We start from the raw sequence: 18,789 nt of genomic DNA on the forward strand, positions 1-18,789 counted from the left end.
GTTGCTCGTCATTCCATTTTATTGAGAGTTCAAATATACGGTGTGCTAGCTATAGGATTGGTAATGTGTACTTAAAACATCCACTTGTATGTTCTTGTACTAGTCCGGATCTAATGTGTGTGTTATACTGCTAACCAAGTGAGATTCCATGCCAAAGTTTAACATGAATACCCCCACTCAGACACAATAAACTGTACTTGTTTAAGCCCCCTAATACCGAATAGAAGGCAGGGTGACAACAAGTATCATCTTTTAACGTCTTTTGGTATGACGCGGCCGGGGATCGAACCACGTACCTCCCCGGGACGATGCTTAAACCACGGAGCTCGCCCTGAAGGCAGGTGTATGTTTGCTCCACGTGATGTTTTGTCGTATTTTCACCTACTAAGTATACTGATGTTGATGAGTCTTTGGTATATGTGATCGATTTAAAACGGATATTTCCTGTTGCGTGGTATCCCGTCAGTGACGAGGAATGTACGGCGTACTGTAACGAAGCGTGGTTCCGTTCTGTGAACTAGCTGACCATAACGCGCAGTCTCCCCAAACGCCACAACCGTGTTATGTCAGCCGTGCTGTGGAAACTAATGATGACAGCCATGTTGAGAAAGTCATAAATCCAGATGGTCAAATAATTATTGTACTACCTCCTCCCGGGCAGCGTCAGTATCAATTACATAGGTGGTCAACCAATCCGGCCAATAAATACATCAGGTGGACCGATTATTGCTGACCATTGTCCATTCCTCGTTGATTTCTGACCACATGATGTCCGGTTTACGGTCCTGAGCATGATACACCTGGAACATCTCTGAAATGACCCATTGACCATAGCTGGTCAACCAGAAACCTCTGGATGGACACCGAGGGTGGTACTGTCCACTACTGTCCACGGTGAGCATAGCATCTTCCCAAACAACTGGAATCTAAGGCAGTACCGGTGTGTTATTAACGACCCATCAAACGTCAGCGCTTCTCTGTGTGGCTTCATGACGCGCTACACAAAGGGAGGTAATTGCACAGTCGCATTCAGGAAATAGTACATGCAACGGCTGACATCTTTGCTTCTCAATAACCTGTTAGAGTTCGACACAATCAAGCTATAAATTCTACTTCCATTGATGACGTCATAAGGTTACAGCTTGACACATCTGATGCCGACAATGCTGATAGTAAAAACAAGTACACCACTAACAGATCTTTGAAGCTGTACATTTTGTGAAGGCAGATAGAGACGTTGTGCAACCGTTGCCCGCAGTGAAGACGTATATGTTTAGTAGTAATTGCGATGCGCATCCAAATGCCCTGTCTTGTTAGTTATTCGGTATAGTTTCTGCTGAAATAACAAATAACTATGTACATGCTAGCAGGGCTATAACTGCATTTACTTACCGCCAATAGCTTTAATCAAAGCTGCCATGACTGGTACATGTGTACTGCATTACCATTCCGCAATGTTATATGACATATATTAATAACTTAAAAATGTATATATTTATTGTGCGATACAACGTCACAGAACATTACCATCGTGGTTGCGTTGATCAAAGTTTCAAATAAGTTTATTTGCTCCATTCCACACGCAAATGAACAGTAGCATGTTAACAATTAAATGTATTTATTCAAAATTGGAAGAGGTAAGGTGAAAATTAGAATTCAAAGGCACCCCTTGTATTGCTTGGCCTGAGATCGCTATACACGGGGTCCGGGATATCATTAGGATGTATGTGCTATTTTCTTGAGGAAGTATTCTGTACATGACAAACGTTGTATTGAACACTTGGCCGAGTGCCAGGAGTCCTAGTCACGTCTCCTCCCTCTGGCACCAGTAGAAGTAGTCGTGTAATAAACGTATAAATTCATCAAGACAAACTTCCCAATATTGAACATTTTATGACGTATTGGGGCAAATAAACCACTTATATATCATCGTAATTTATGCACGTGCGATAATCTCCTTAATTTCCCTAACGACGTCAGTTATCTACGATGGGTATAATTTGACCGTATGGCCCAACGAGGCGATTGTAACACGTTCTAATTGACCGCAATTAATATAATCGCCTTTGGCCAGTCTTGAGCTGTGGAGTTATGCAAGGCTGGCTACCGAGCCCAATGCTATTCAGCCGCAGTGTCGACGGATTAGGGTCTCGCGTTAGTGGGTCTCATCCTCACACTGAAGCTGGCCGGAGGAGATAATAGACCGGCTATCTTGACCACTGGTCAGCTGTATCACAGGTAGGGTCGGATAGCATTCAGATGTACACGATAACGTTGGTGTTAGTTTGCTTGGCATCTGTCACGATTATAGTTATGACTTGAGGATTAGCTTATCTCAACAGTATGTAGGTACACTGATTCACACGGCGAGGAGTCGTTTTAAGTGGCGATAGTGGGAATTTGCTATTATAAATCCAGCCTGATGAAAATGACACCCCAGACGAACACACGTCAGATATATCAGTCTAGGTTTGTTTCAGCAGCCATAACGTGACAAGAAACTCGCAGGTAATGTAAGCAATTCGTGTACAGCCGTTATAGTCATATTTGAGTTGGATGCGATGTTTAAATATTTTGGATCCCCTCCTTAGCGAGGGTTTAGCGACGATTATTTTTGCATGTCGATATGTAACTATGTTTCACGGACTTGTGTGTGTGTGAGTTGTTTTAGCGACGCTGTGAGGAGCATTTCATTTGCATTAGTTTTCACCTTATAAGGATATCACGTGACATATCGAAGATCATTAATGATATTTGTGAATGTTTGTACGACTGTTGTCTCTTCATCTCGTGTATCTTGTTTTCCCGTTCACCTGTGACTCACTACAGTAAACTCACATTCCTGTCGGTGCCTGTGGGCACAGTGATCAGATCGACAGACACACTGACGGATACACATAAATGATATGTGGGTTAAGGGTTTGGATGTGCGAATGTGCTTCAGGCAGCGAGTCCTGCTGCTCTAGTGAGGATGTGTCGAGCTCTGTTTGTGACCGGGTTCAGATACTGTGGATGTTCGGTGTAATGTGTTTCTTATTACCTGGTATTACCTGATACTTACTCTTGAATTATCCGCCCCACTCACCCCCACTGAGATGTTTTAAGTAACCTGCAGTCTCCCCTTCCCGCACCACTACGCCAGGAATCTAACTTACCCACTGAATCTTGGGGTCTCTCATTCTCCCTCGCCATCTGTCACTCATTCACTTTCACCATCTGTCACTCATTCACTTTCACAATCTCTCACTCATTCACTTTCACCATCTCTCACTCATTCTGTCTCACCTTCTTTCCTTCATATTCTTTCACCTTCCATCACTCATTTCGCTACCATCTCTCACTCATTTCCACACCTTCTCTCACTCATTCTCCCTCACCTACTTTTCTTCATTCTATTTCCCCTTCTCTCACTCATTTCCACACCTCCTCTCACTCATTCTCCCTCACCTACTTTTCTTCATTCTATTTCCCCTTCTCTCACTCATTTCCACATCTTCTCTCACTCATTCTCCTTCATCTAATTTCCTTCATTCTCTTTCACCCTCTCTCACTCATTCTCCCTCGTCTCTCGCTCATTCTCCCCTACTTCCCTTCATTGTATTTCACCTTCTCTGACTCATTTTGCCAGCTTCTTTCGTTCATTCTCCCTCACCTCTCACTCACTCTCCGTCCACTTCTCTCGCTCATTCAACTTACAATATCCTCCCCAGTATCTATTTGCCCCAAATTCCATCGGAGCAGGCGTTCTTATTTCAACGATCATATCGTTCTCTCGCTCTGTGCAACAACCTCCTGTAATATCACAGTTGTTCACATTGCAGCGATAGTGTTAGACTTGCACAAGTCTCTAAGTTTAAATGATAATTCCTAGATTATATAAATAATAATAACAAGTTGTCCCTATAAGAGACTGGAGTCCTCACTGTCCACATATCTAGACTTGCCTATTAGGAGAATAGAATTACTACACATCCATGGACTTTCTTTCAGTACAGCCTTGGAGCAAGGCTATATAGTATGTCCATTCACATGGACAGGGCCCTTCCTTCTGTTAACACGAGCTGTTGCTCGAATACGCCCGCTCTGAGTAAGTTCCGTGTACGAGTCTAGGACTTTTGTATACGTGTTTGGAGCAATCTAGCCCAGGCCCGATACCATCTTCTGCAATTCACTTCACATGTGTAGCCACGCGGATTTATCTGATGCCTGTACTGCCTTCGGCGTTAGAGTCTGACTGCGGAGAAATAGTTGAGGGTTTCGACACAATAGGGGCTGACTTGTGCCATTATTTTGTGTGTTCGAACATCCGTCCGATCACAGCCGTCTGAACCGGGAGAGGAGGGGGTAGATACTTGGGGGAAGTCAAAGTGTTTAGCTTTGCTACATTGGAGCTCGGAAGGGGATGACGAAGTCACCGACGGTGCGAGGGGATGAGGAAAATAGTTTATATACAGTTTATTAAACAATGACGCGGTGAAGTATTGGGATGATAGTAAGTTGGGGGGTTGGGAGGGGGGGGGGGGGGGACTCAAGGGGACAAGATGGGCGTGGGATGTTGGAAAGGATGTAGTGTGGAGTTGAGATGGCGTGGGATGTGATAGATATTTGTGGGGATGGATCTTGATTGATGGATGATAGGATGATGGGGGAAGGTGGGTACGGGATGGATAGATGTGGGGGTGGATCTGGATGGTTGGGTGCGTGGAAGAGGCTAGGTAGAGGATGGGTAGAGGATGGGTAGAGGTAGGGATGAGTGAGGTATTCCTCCCCTTGTAAAGGTAGAAGTAAAACACTGCATATTAGTATACAATGGTAGATAAGGATATAATGGTAGATAAGGATGGAATGGTAGATAAGGATGGAATGGTAGATAAGGATGGAATGGTAGATAAGGATAGAATGGTAGATGGTAGTAAAATGAGGGGCTAACGAAAGTATACCTAGTTTGTTTCTTATGTAATTGAAAGTTGAAAGGACTGTATTAAATTCCATTATGTCTATCTAACATCACTCGTTCCTCCAATAGCTTGTAAAAAGTATTCTGTGGCTGGGTAATTTTGTGTGAACATATATTGGTTCAATACATACTGGGGTAAGAATGAACTGGAGCTGTACCGAAAAAGCAGATTTATACAGGTCGATGTTTGTGGGATATAGATGTTTGTGGGATATATATGTGTGTGGGATATAGATGTTTGTGGGATATAGATGTTTGTGGGATATATACGTCACTTTGGAAGTGGGTAAAAACGACAGTCTAGGGCGATGTTTGTGGGATGTAGATGTATATTGGACATGGATGCAAGTAGAGTAGAGATGTTATGTTGTATGTCTGTAAATTAACGACAGCCTAGGTCGATGTATGTAGGATATAGATATATGGTGGATATAGATGCATTTTAGATTATTTTTGTTTGTTTGTTTGTTGTTTAACGCCGCACTCAACAATATTCCAGCTATATGTCGTCGGTCTGTAAATAGTCCAGTCTGGACCAGACAATCCAGTGATTAACGTCACGAGCATCGATCCACGCATTTGGGCGAGCCTGACCACCCGATCCCGTTAGTCGCCTTTTACGACAAGCATGGGTTGCTAATGACCTATTCTACCCTGGATCTTCACGGGTCTTAGATTATGTGGCAATACACGCACGCTGATAGGTCGATGATAGGTCTGGTTGATATCATCTCAAAAGGAAGCAGAATGCCTCGTGTTTGTGGGGGTTGTTTGGGTGGAAGAAATGTTGCTGGAATACTACTGAGTGCGGCGTAAAACAACAAACCGTCTCAGACAAGTACGTTTCGCAATCTGGACGTTCAATGTGAACTCGTCACTGGTAATAGGATGTAGGACGTCTTTTATTCCAAGTTTGAAATATGTTTATATTTAATTCTATAGCAAAGATAAACCAAGTTTATATGTCATGTTATGAAAATGAATATACACTTTACTTTATGGAGTAGATCTACAAACTTTTAAATGTACGGAAACGTGTGCATATATCTCTTCAGTGTGGAGTGGGCGCCCAGCGTTATCTCAAACAAAACCACCCAATAGTAGACAACTATACTATGATATGCACCTTTTAGTTTAGAATAAAATATACAATATACGGCGAAAGGTTTATGTATTGAAAATGGAAAGGACTTACACATGAAATAACACTTCTGTAAGATGTATTACGTTTAGTGAACAATTTCCATGACACAATTGTGTAATATATAGATTTACTACATCCCGACACCTCGTAGCGAAGAATATCAGGTTAAAGGTCAAACTCATACTTTCCCCTTCTCTGAACATGCGGAATACCTGTCTGGCGTGACCTACTTTCCCCATGGTAGACGTTGGTAGGACATGCTCACAATGATAGTCAGACAACATCATCTGTCGTCACCCCGACCACACCCCTCCCTCTACCTCACCCCTCCCTCTACCTCACCCCTCTCTCTGTCACACCCCTCCCTCTACCTCACCCCTCCCTCTGTCACACCCCTCCCTCTACCTCACCCCTCCCTCTACCTCACCCCTCCCTCTGTCACACCCCTCCCTCTGTCACACTCCCTTTCTCTGTCACACCCCTCCCTCTGCACACCCCCCCCCCCCTCTACCTCACCCCTCCCTCTGACACACCCTCCCTCTGACACACCCTCCCTCTACCTCACCCCTCCCTCTGCACACCCCTCCCTCTGCACACCCCTCCCTCTGTCACACCCCTTTCTCTGTCACACCCCTCCCTCTACCTCACCCCTCCCTCTGTCACACCCCTTCCTCTACCTCACCCCTCCCTCTGCACACCCCTCCCTCTGTCACACCCCTCCCTCTGTCACACTCCCTTTCTCTTCACGACCCTCCTCCGACTGATCATTGGTCTGTCTTACATCATCTCTCTCCCCACCCCTCGGGATTATCCTAATCCGATTTGGGATATTACAACACTTAATCGCAGGAAACTTAGTTACGTGGTTGAGGCCATGAAACAGCTTGTTGTGGCTTGACGAGGCCTTATTGTTACCTGGCATAAATGTGCAAGTATTAGATCCATTACTTTGCTACTTATATGTTTTATATGTACGTGATTGTGCGTATAAAGTAGGCGCTGGCATGTTGAACGAAGCAGGATGTCGATCCACGACCATATCATCAGTACATTGCCTAAATGTATGTGGTACTTCTATGTATGTGTTGTTTAACCGGGAGCGCGGAAACTGAAGACATTGTTGACATGAGATAGACTTGTACGGAGTTCATGCCAACCTATATACAACATCTCATGTTATTCACCTCAGTATAATTTGTGACATTTACAGACCCATAACACTGATCTTCAACAAAGCCATGGTTTTTATTTCATGTAAATAGCTTTCTTATTGACAAGAGACACATTTTGTAAAATATGAATATCATATACTTATCATGTTATTTAGGGAGCCCCGTGCGGTTTATGGCTGGCCCTAGTGGCGGTATTAGAGTGTGGCCACGCTTGGCGTGACAGGGAGGGAGGCTAGGGAGGCTGGGGCGGAGAGACTGGGGGCTCGGTAACGCTCTGAAAGTTATGAAAGGGGATCTGAGCGTTGAAACGACATGCAGGAGGAGCGAGTGGTGTGGGGGGCACTCGAACAAAGCCTCCACGTTATATGGAATCGCCATTCACTTCTTAGCTGTGCCAAGATTGAAATTTTAATCATGTTACGGTGTCAGGGTGGACCAATGAGAACGCTTGCCGTGTTTGATTGACAGCTGGTCGTTTGCTGCCTTCAATCATGTGAGTGAGGAAGCAGCGCTATGCACAGTGTTCAGCTGTGGGGAGCAAACGGAGACAAGGGCTGGCTGAGGAAGTTGCCCTGAAGATGCCAGCATTTGGCAGTGATGGTTACCACTGCAGCAATTCAAAGTCATCAGAAACTCTAGGAACATTTTCTTCTCTTTCCTTCAGAAAACTGGATTATACATCAGTGCTATGAGCAATGGCTCGACGCCGATGGTGGCACCGCGGGGTCCTCTTACTATGCCTACAAGCCATGGTCGCATCAGCACTGGACATGTGGTGGTATGTATACCCAGACTCCCATTCACCCCCGTCCTCTCTCCTCACAGCGAAACACTCCTAGACAGGTCAGAAAAAAAACTTCTATCCCTTCCCGAGATTTCAGCAGTTGGGGGGTTTTATCGATGTAAATATCACCCGTAGCATTTTGCATAGAATTCGATAGCGGTGTTATGTAGGTGTGTGTGCCTGGGTATAACTTATACGGATCAACTAAGATAGCTAATCTCAAACCTGAAAACTATTCGGGTTGGCCGACACCTATGTTCGTTATTTCCACTCACCCTTCCCGAGTGTTAGGTGTGTTTCGCAGCTTGTGTTGTGATGAAAGAGGCGTGATTGAACTTATAATACCATGCAGCTATCGTTAATACACAGTGGCCAAGACTTCCGCGAAATATGAGAACACATCTTACAGAGTGATCTATATACCCCTGTGTTCTATATTACACTGTGTTCTATAAGTTACAGTCGTCTATCTTACTGTTCTATATCATACGGTGTTCTAATTTACAATCCTCTATCTTCTTACACAGTGTTCTATCTAACACAATGTTCTACCTTACAGTGTTCTATATTACACTGTCCTATATTACACAGTATTCTATACTGCACAGTGTTCTATATTACACTGTCCTATATTATACAGTATTCTATACTGCACAGTGTTCTATATTACATAGTGTTCTATATTACACATTGTTCTATATCACACAGTATTCTATGTTACACAATATTTTATATTACACACTGTTCTATATTACATAGTGTTCTATGTTACACAGTGTACTATATTACACAGTTTTCTACATCAGACGGTGTGCTAAATACACAGTGTTCTATATTACACAGCGTTCTATAATTACACAGTATTCTACATTACACATTGTTCTATATTACACAGTATTCAAAATTACACAATGTCTATTTTACATAGTGTTCTATATTATACATTGTCCTATATTACATTGTGTTCTACGTAACACAGTGTTCTATATTACATAGTGTTTTATATTATAAAGTATTCTATATTTCACAATGTTCTATATTACACAGTGTTCTATAATAGACGGTGTTATATATTACCAGTGTTCTATATTACATCATGATCTATATTACATAGTGTTCTGTATTACATAGTGTTCTATCTTACAGTGTGTTCTATATTACATAATGTTCTATACTACAACTTTCTGTATTACATAGTGTTCTATCTTACAGTTTGTTCTATTTTACATAGTGTTCTATATTACACAGTGATCTATATAACGGCCTTCTATCTTCCCACATACTGGTCTATCCTACAACACTCAAAACATAAACAACAGACTCACCGAAGTAGCGAGGAAGTGTGTATCTACTCTCTAAGGCACTACAAGCTGCACTCAATCCACGATTTCTGTAAACTTGTAGCTTGCACTTTGAACTGCAATATTTCTCCGATGTCGCCCATATGGTCCTGTCTTTTACATGTTTGTGTTACGATCAATCGAATTCTCTGATTTGTAGGAATCTTGGCGTCCGGCCTTTCGACACGTGGAGGAACCCCCAGTTGTACATTCTAGGGGCCACCCCGATGTGCACCCAGTTGAAGGGCCTCTCCGCCGGGCAAACTAAGTTTTGTCAGTTGTATCACGACCACATGCCCAGCATAGGGAGAGGGGCCAAGTTGGGGATTGGAGAGTGTCAATATCAGTTCCGGTTCAGAAGATGGAATTGTAGTACAGTGGATGATACTTCGGTATTTGGCCCTGTTGTTGCCATTGGTGAGTACCCTTCAAGTAGTATATCTATGTGTGTATGTATCTCCACTTGTGTATGTGTATGTGTGTGTGTGTGTGTGTGTGTGTGTGTGTGTGTGTGTGTGTGTGTGTGTGTGTGTGTGTGTGTGTGTGTGTGTGTGTGTGTGTGTGTGTGTGTGGTGGTAGGGGGGGGCACTCCCTTTGTACACTCGCCAACACGCATCCCGAGTTACAGAGGGTGGTGGGGTGGGAGCAAGTCATCTGCTCTGATCTCTTTTCAAAACGTTTTCAAAATAACACATATATTTTGTTTTGTAAAACATTACCTTGGGCCTCTCATGCCTTGAAAATCCTTGCTTTCCTAAAATGAATTTTATACCTTAAGACGTAGAATATTTAACAGATACATTTGTCAACATACAGGTAAACAACGTATCCTATTGGAGAATTTACTCGTAATACACTATCATTGGCACAATTGCAATTTTGAATATCAAAAATAATATTTTTGAACCTACAAGTACACAATTATTTTGTCGTTTAGAGGTTGACAATATATTAGAAAGACATATTTCAAGGTTCAGATTATTATATCATTTAAGAGGAAGAATGTTAGGTAGACACGTTTTAAAATACATGACAGCAGTATTATGTTGAACGATGTGTAATCATATTACAATCTACAATAAATAGCACATGACCGCAGCACAGCCGTATCGAGGCTAAGTATAATATCAACATGTATTCTTGTATTGTAATAATGTGAACTCCCTCTGGGCTCCACGAGATTAAGGAGTGGAATATGAGGAGCCACACTACCGAATTCTGAACCTGTGAGCCTAATAATTTTGTGCAAACGTGTAATATCTAGACATGAAACATTCAGAAAAACACTTGAATCTGATACCAAACAGAAGCTGCTCACAAAGTGAATAAGTGAGTTCAGGTTGTCACCGTCTCTCTGTGCAGCAGCGCCCTCTGCAGGTCGGTCAGTGTCTGTGCAGTCTATACTCAGACATGTTATTTACATGTAGATATATTGTTATAATTTGAGATCAACCACATCGCCAAGGCTGATATACCAAGAATGATAAATCGGGGGAGTTTGAACCAGCAATATTCCTATGAACATCCTCTATAACAGACAGGCCTCCATATGCGTACAGCCTCGTAATGTCGAACGTGGATGTGTCGAATTCCCGGTTGTCTCGAAATCAACTTTCGTCCCTGCGAATTCTTTCTATATTTATAATAATTTATACTCTGATATGTCGAACTGGATGTGTCGAACTCTCTAAATGTATATAAACTACACACAGGGACCAAACGTCGCGACCTGTTGATACACTACACACATGACCAGACATCTATATCGGTATTTGTATTTTATATTTGGACCTCGGTGTAGTAGCTATGGGTATATGCACCACAGCTGTGTAAGCACCTACCTGCCCTAACCTGCGCTGTTATGTAGCAAGTGAATACACTATTGTGGAAGGCAGAAATACGTAGATGAAACCCTTAAAGTGGAAAGATATTTTCTTTTTCATTGTGAATAGCCTGTCACATTTTCTAAACACAGAGGGAATTCTGTCTGAGAACATACTCCTCCCTTGTTTGTATCCGCAATCCACTTACATCTGTTATAATGATTGTAACAGACACAACACAATCTGTTATAAATTTTATCATTCTATGTAATGTACACAACACAATCTATTATATGTTTTATTATTCCATGTAATGCACACAACACAGTCTATTATATATTTTATTATTCCATGTAACGTACACAACACGATCTATCATATGTTTTATTATTCCATGTAATGCACACAACACAGTCTATAATATATTTCATTATTCCATGTTATGCACACAGCACAAACAATTTGTAGTATTCATTATTCCATGTGATGCTCACAACACGATCTATTACATATTTTATTATTCCATTTAATGCACACAGCACAATATATTTGTGGTATTTATCATTCCTAGTAATGTAATCAACACAATCTATTATATATTTTATTATTCCATGTAATGTACACAACACAATCGAATATAGTTTGTGTTATTCCATGTAATGTACACAACACAATCTATTTATATGATTTATTATTCCATGTAATATACACAACACAATCTATTATATATTTCATTATTCCATGTAATATACACAACACAATCTATTACATATTTTATTATTCCATGTAACGTTCACAACACAATCTATTATATATCTTATTATTCCATGTAATATAAACAACACAATCTATTATATATTTTATTATTCCATGTAATGTACACAACACAATCTATTATATGTTTTATTATTCCATGTTATGTACACAACACAATCTATTATATATTTTATTATTCCATGTAATGTACAGAACACAATCTATTATATATTTTATTATTCCATGTAATACACACAACACAATCTATTATATATTTTATAATCAATGTAATGTACACAACACAATCTATTATATATTTTATTATTCCATGTTATGCACACAACACAATCTATTATATATTTTATTATTCCATGTAATACACACAACACAGTCTATTATATATTTTATTATTCCATGTAATATACACAACACAATGTTTTATATATTTCATTATTCCATGTAATGTACAGAACACAATCTATTATATATTTTATTATTCCATGTAATACACACAACACAATCTATTATATATTTTATAATCAATGTAATGTACACAACACAATCTATTATATATTTTATTATTTCATGTAATGTACACAACACAATCTATTATATATTTTATTATTCCTTGTAATGCACACAACACAATCTATTATATATTTTATTATTCCATGTAAGGTATACAACACGATCTATCATATATTTTATTATTCTATATAATGCACACAACACAATTTATTATAAATTATTTCATGTAATATACACAACACAATCTATTATATATTTTATTATTCCATGTCATGCACACAACACAATCTATTATATATCTTATTATTCCATGTAAGGTACACAACACGATCTATTATATATTTTATTATTCCATGTAAGGTACACAACACGATCTATTATATATCTTAATATTCCATGTAAGGTACACAACACAATCTGTTTACATGATAAATGATCACAACAAAGTCTATTTATATGATTTATTATTCTATGTAATGAACACAACACAGTATACTTATATGTTGTAATATTATACTGTATTATGTATCGTACATCCACTTCGGTAGTCGGACAGAAATAAACACCGCTGTTCATTTCCCTCCACGTGGTACCTCAACTTGTGAATGAAACTGTATGTAGGCAATGTGAGGACGCATCCCCAACACCCACAGCAGTCTATAAATCAGGATACACAAACATGACATTAACAACACGAATTCCTGCCATTAAATACTCCAAGGTTCTTTGTGTACTTAAAGATCCTAGTTTCATTATTCACCGAGGTAGGACGTTCTCACAGCCCGCCATATGCTGGCTGTCGCAGTGATCCTGAACATCTTCAATGCAGTTGTAACTGTCACAGACAAAAGCATTCATTATGTACATACTTAATGCCGGTGGTGACATTGACACCGTCTTCATCAATAAGATGGCGCTCACACGACTAATTAAGTGGCAATGCATGTCTATTATTTATAACCATAGGACCCAGTCATTAAGGAATGTCTTCAGACAATTGGGCGGCTCATGTTACAACTCCTGCTGTAACAAAACATGTGCAGATCATTGACAGCAGGTTAGGATTTTTAGAACGTTTCAAATGAATAAATAATTCATGGACTATTTGACGGGACGTATGACTGGACAGTATTCTGATTTGAAAGAAACCAATTTGTGTCTTCATAATACTACAAACAGCCAGCTGTTCAGGCGTATGTGTCCCTGGTGTTATTCACGACTTGACTTGCTGCACTATTGCGATGAAACAAAGAAACAACATGCGATATGACCCGAGATGAGAAACTGTGTAATGAAGCAAAATGAAAGTGATGTGAAACTCAGTGCAAGTGGAAGGTGAAACTATGTAAAACCAGGCAGGTAACAGTGAAACTATGTAAAACCAGGCAGGTAACAGTGAAACTATGTAAAACCAGGCAGGTAACAGTGAAACTATGTAAAACCAGGCAGGTAACAGTGAAACTGTGTAAAACCAGGCAGGTAACAGTGAAACTATCTAAAACCAGGCAGGTAACAGTGAAACTATGTTAGACCAGGCAGGTAACACTACTGAAAATCAAGTACCCCTAATCCACCAACACACTTGATCTCCTATCAATCCACCAGCACTCTTGATCTCCCTCTCAATCCACCAACACACTTGATCTCTCAATCCACCAACACAATTGATCTTCTCTCAATCCATCAACACGCTTGATCTCCCCTCAATCCACCAACACACTTGATCTCTCAATCCACCAACACACTTGATCTTCTCTCATGGTATATGCACTTGTTTCTATCAATGGTATGGTATATGCACTTGTTTCTATCAATGGTATGGTATATGCACTTGTTTCTATCAATGGTATGGTATATGCACCTGTTTCTATCAGTGGTATGGTATGTACATCTGTTTCTATCAATGGTATGGTATATTCATCTGACTGTTTCTATCAGTGGTATGGTATATATATATATATACCTACCTATCTGTTTGCATCAATGGTAAGACATCTGTCTGTTCATATCAGTGGTGTGGTGTATGAACCTGCTTGTTCATATCAATGATATGACAAATGTCCATGTCTGTTCATATCAGTGGTATGGTATATGCACCTGTTTCTATCAATGGTATGGTATATGCACCTGTTTCTATCAGTGGTATGATATAAGCATCTGTCTGTTTCTGTCAAATGCACGGTTATTGCAATATAGAGGACGGGGAACTATTCACGGCATCTGTCAAATACCTCCCCATCTTCATCTCCTCCTGGTGCCTGGGGATGCTTGGTGCTCCCGCTTGCTACAGTCGCCTGCTTCCGTCGTTAGCAAGTTCATTTCTCACATATAATGTGATAGTAAATATTATTGCAATATTACATGTATGTTTCCTGTGTAAGCAATAATGTTTCTTGTTGGTGTTATGGACACAGGAACATTTTCGAAAACAGATTTGTGGTTTCTCAAAACATACTCTGTGTATGCATGAGACGTTTCGTGATCGTCAAGGAAACATTTTAGCATTAGCCCCTGGGTTAACCGCATTCATAAACATTTCATATTAGCTAGTTTGTAAACATTATATGAACATTTACATGGACGTGTACACAGAAATTGTATTTCCTTTTCTAATGCATTAACCATGGCTGTGTGAACATGCTTGATACGCATTGCCGCTACGACGGGGCGTGTTGTATATCTTCGTATACTATCTACATGGTATACGTTCAAAATCATCCGTGTGTTGGCGTTCTAGCCCCGTCCAGATAAATAAACTACGGTTATAACGAACTCAAAGGGGCCACTAATTTTAGTTCGTTATAGCCGTAGTTCGTTATGAGCACATGTACAGCATATATATAACAAATGGTCGGGACCAAACAATATGTTCGCAATACCCGTCAGCTCTTAATAAATGTGTTCGTTATAACCGTAGTTAACTGTAGTTGGAAGTCGAACATTTGAAAAAACTTATGTATGTTATTTGATGATACAGTTAAATTAAAAAAAAATGTCGTATAAAAGAGGAAAGCTATCATGTACTTATTTTCATCACTAAGACGGTCCGATTTGTATGCAAACTTTTGTCCAATATTATACAAATGCATGCATTACAGGACATTCCGGGGTATTCGCCCCTCAGTCTCTAGTAGGACATACCCGGCTTCATGTGGTGATCTGTTGTGTTAAAACAATATAAATCTCTCACAGCATATTTCATAACAAACTTTGCCAAGACACATTCCTTGGTAGCGACGGCCGTTTGATTCGTATTTGATGCAGTGTATACAATACCACCTACCCTCCCTCCCCCTTCCCTGTCAACTCCCGCTTTGTCTCTCGTCACCAGGGCCCCACCCGTCAACTCCCGCTTTGTCTCTCGTCACCAGGGCCCAACCCGTCAACTCCCACTTTGCTTCTCGTCACCAGGGCCCAAACCGTCAACTCGCGCTTTGCCTTTCGTCACCAGGGCCCCACCCGTCAACTCCCGCTTTGTCTGTCGTCACCAGGGTCCCACCCGTCAACTCCCACTTTGCTTCTCGTCACCAGGGCCCCACCCGTCAACTCCCGCTTTGTCTCTCGTCACCAGGGCCCAACCCGTCAACTCCCACTTTGCTTCTCGTCACCAGGGCCCCACCCGTCAACTCCCGCTTTGTCTCTCGTCACCAGGGCCCAACCCGTCAACTCCCACTTTGCTTCTCGTCACCAGGGCCCAAACCGTCAACTCGCGCTTTGCCTTTCGTCACCAGGGCCCCACCCGTCAACTCCCGCTTTGTCTGTCGTCACCAGGGTCCCACCCGTCAACTCCCGCTTTGTCTCTCGTCACTAGGGCCCCACCCGTCAACTCCCGCTTTGTCTCTCGTCACTGGACCCCACCCGTCAACTCCCGCTTTGCCTCTCGTCACTGGACTCCGCCGCCTCCATCTACCCACATTTATCGTGGAACATTTGATTGTGAAATGTGGATCGCCTGTTTAGCCCGCTCGCATATCCTGGCACCGCCAGCATTGTACCGTAGCTGTAAATTACCCCAGCACCAGACCAAAGGTCGTTAGTTGGGCATAAACTAGTATTTGCAAATGTGTCGGGATAAAACCACTCAAGGGGGATGTTTATGAGAATCGGTAATCTTCCCACAAACATTGCAACTAAAAACGAGACTAGTACACACGGCATGGCTGACAAGGTATGACAAGGCTGTTTCAGCATAGAGAGACTCCAGTCACCGTCCCTGTAAATATAGGACCTTGAAACCTCGGACATTCTCGGTGGTACCTTGGAGATAGCAGTAGCGTTCACATTCCACTCTCGCCTGTTTCACCTGTAGACGTAGGACCACGGGCTAGCCAATAGGAAAGTCTGAAAACATAAGTTTGTAGAAGGAATTTCTCTAACTACAATGATGTTTGTTGTGTTACTTACATGACATACCTCTGTTTACATAAGATCCTGTGTAAAATATGTATGTTCCGTATCGAATACAAATAATAGCATTTAGTGCGCAGACATTTTAGAACAATGGTATGTCGATCATGACTCTTAGTTTCCGTCTATTTGACACATACCCTGACAACATCATATATATATATATATATATATATATATATATATATGTCTAAACCTCTTGTAGCTTATCTGTATATATCTATATATATATACTTTAAGCATTCTATATATCTATCTATATTTATAGGATAAGATAAGATAAGATACTATTTATTGCAGAAACGTTCCATTACGGGACAGATGCAATTTTAAAAGACAAGACATTATGATTCATATATATATATATATATATATATATATATATATATATATATATATATATATATATATATATATATATATATATATATATATATAAATATATATACATACATAATTTACATTCCTGTAGACACATACAAAAACAAAACAATCAATATTACATATTTGATGAAAGTATTACACATAAAATGTCAACGGTTGATTATGAAGGAATATTTATTGTTTGAAATGATAGATATGGAAACAAATGCAGTTGATATTTACTGCTTCATTATTTGACAGGATGTAGTGAAATAATTTGTCTTCATGGCTGTGGACATTTACATTTGTCTGGATAATTTTTCAAAGAGTATATTTCCTTCTTGAGTGTGTTTAATACAGTGAAGTAAGTTTTTCGTCATCAATGGTTGAACATGTAGAGCATAGCCTCTGATGTATAGTGGGGTTGGTGGCTTTGTATGTCTTCCAAGTTAAATATTTAATTTACGGTTACTTAATCTTAGTTTAGAAAAGTGCACTCGATATTTTCTTACTTTACAGTGACTGAGATAGGGTTCTAATTTTTTTTTTGATTGTCTCCTTGAATATTGGTGATAGGAAAGCTGAAAAACACCCATCCCAATCGTTTTTTCACCAAATATGTACTTTCTGTAAAAGCGTATATATATTACAAGAGGCTGAGGCATATCTATATATCTGGGTATATATCAGGTCGAGCGAAACTAAGAGTTATGACCGACATGTTAAGAGTCATGACTCATCCAGTAGTTGTATGTATGGCCATAGGTTCCAAACATTAATTAGCTCTATGCACCGTGTTCACGACTCGTCCGCTCAGTAGACACGGGCTGTATTTCAAACAAGTTTTGACATAGCAGTTTGAGACACGAGGGGAAGTTTATTCCCAGATTGCGAGCACGTCTGTCAGTATTCCTCACACTGCCGGACTGGGCCCCAGTGCCTCTGCCTACCCCTTGTGTTGGGTTGCTCAGTCAGCAGAGAGCAGGGGCGCAGAGGAGGTACGGAGAATCTCTGGGGTCACATTCGCAAAGCTTTTACAAGGCACTCTTCATTAGTAAACCCACATTTCAAAATAATGGTGTCATTAAACATCAGCTTAACCTTTCTTTACTTCCTATAATCTTATGCCTCATTCACGTCTCGTAAATGACAACAGTCTTTAACCGAAGCGTACTTGATCGGCTAGTTCCGGAGTGACGGGTATTGACACCGCATCCTTGATTTATAAGTGTCTTCAAGTATGTTAAGAACACCTTAGACATTGGCGAGTGTGCTGCTGCATACATGGACTTGTTGCCGGTTTCGGGACTGTTTTGCGACATCTAGAGGCCAGCAAGTTGTTGTTATACGATACGTTGGAAGTCGACCTCTGTCTGCCTGTTTACCGCAAACCAGGCCGTGTCCTGTCCATACTGCCGCTACACAATAGCGTATTGTCGTTATACGAATCCCCGTCACACAGTAAATATTTCCATTTCTGGGAGACCGACATAGAACGAGCGACGGTGCATAGAA

General features: G+C 40.7%; 1 protein-coding gene across 2 annotated transcripts in view; it reads left to right on the forward strand.

Moving 5' to 3' along the window:
• LOC139445685 (protein Wnt-5a-like) overlaps positions 1–18,789 on the forward strand; it is an 85,464-nt gene that overhangs the window by 19,436 nt on the left and 47,239 nt on the right. The window contains exons 2-3 of one of the 2 annotated variants that reach the window (XM_071226875.1): positions 7,938–8,051; positions 9,558–9,814. In XM_071226875.1, coding sequence (XP_071082976.1) covers positions 7,969–8,051; positions 9,558–9,814 — 340 coding nt within the window. In that variant the 5' untranslated portion in view covers positions 7,938–7,968. Of the gene's footprint in view, positions 1–7,796; positions 8,052–9,557; positions 9,815–18,789 lie in introns of those variants that run through there. The other variant, XM_071226874.1, reaches the window with a different exon arrangement.

The sequence above is a fragment of the Haliotis cracherodii genome, unplaced genomic scaffold, assembly GCF_022045235.1.
Source record: "Haliotis cracherodii isolate W230 unplaced genomic scaffold, xgHalCrac1.p SCAF_6, whole genome shotgun sequence".
Taxonomy (NCBI): Eukaryota; Metazoa; Mollusca; class Gastropoda; order Lepetellida; family Haliotidae; genus Haliotis; species Haliotis cracherodii.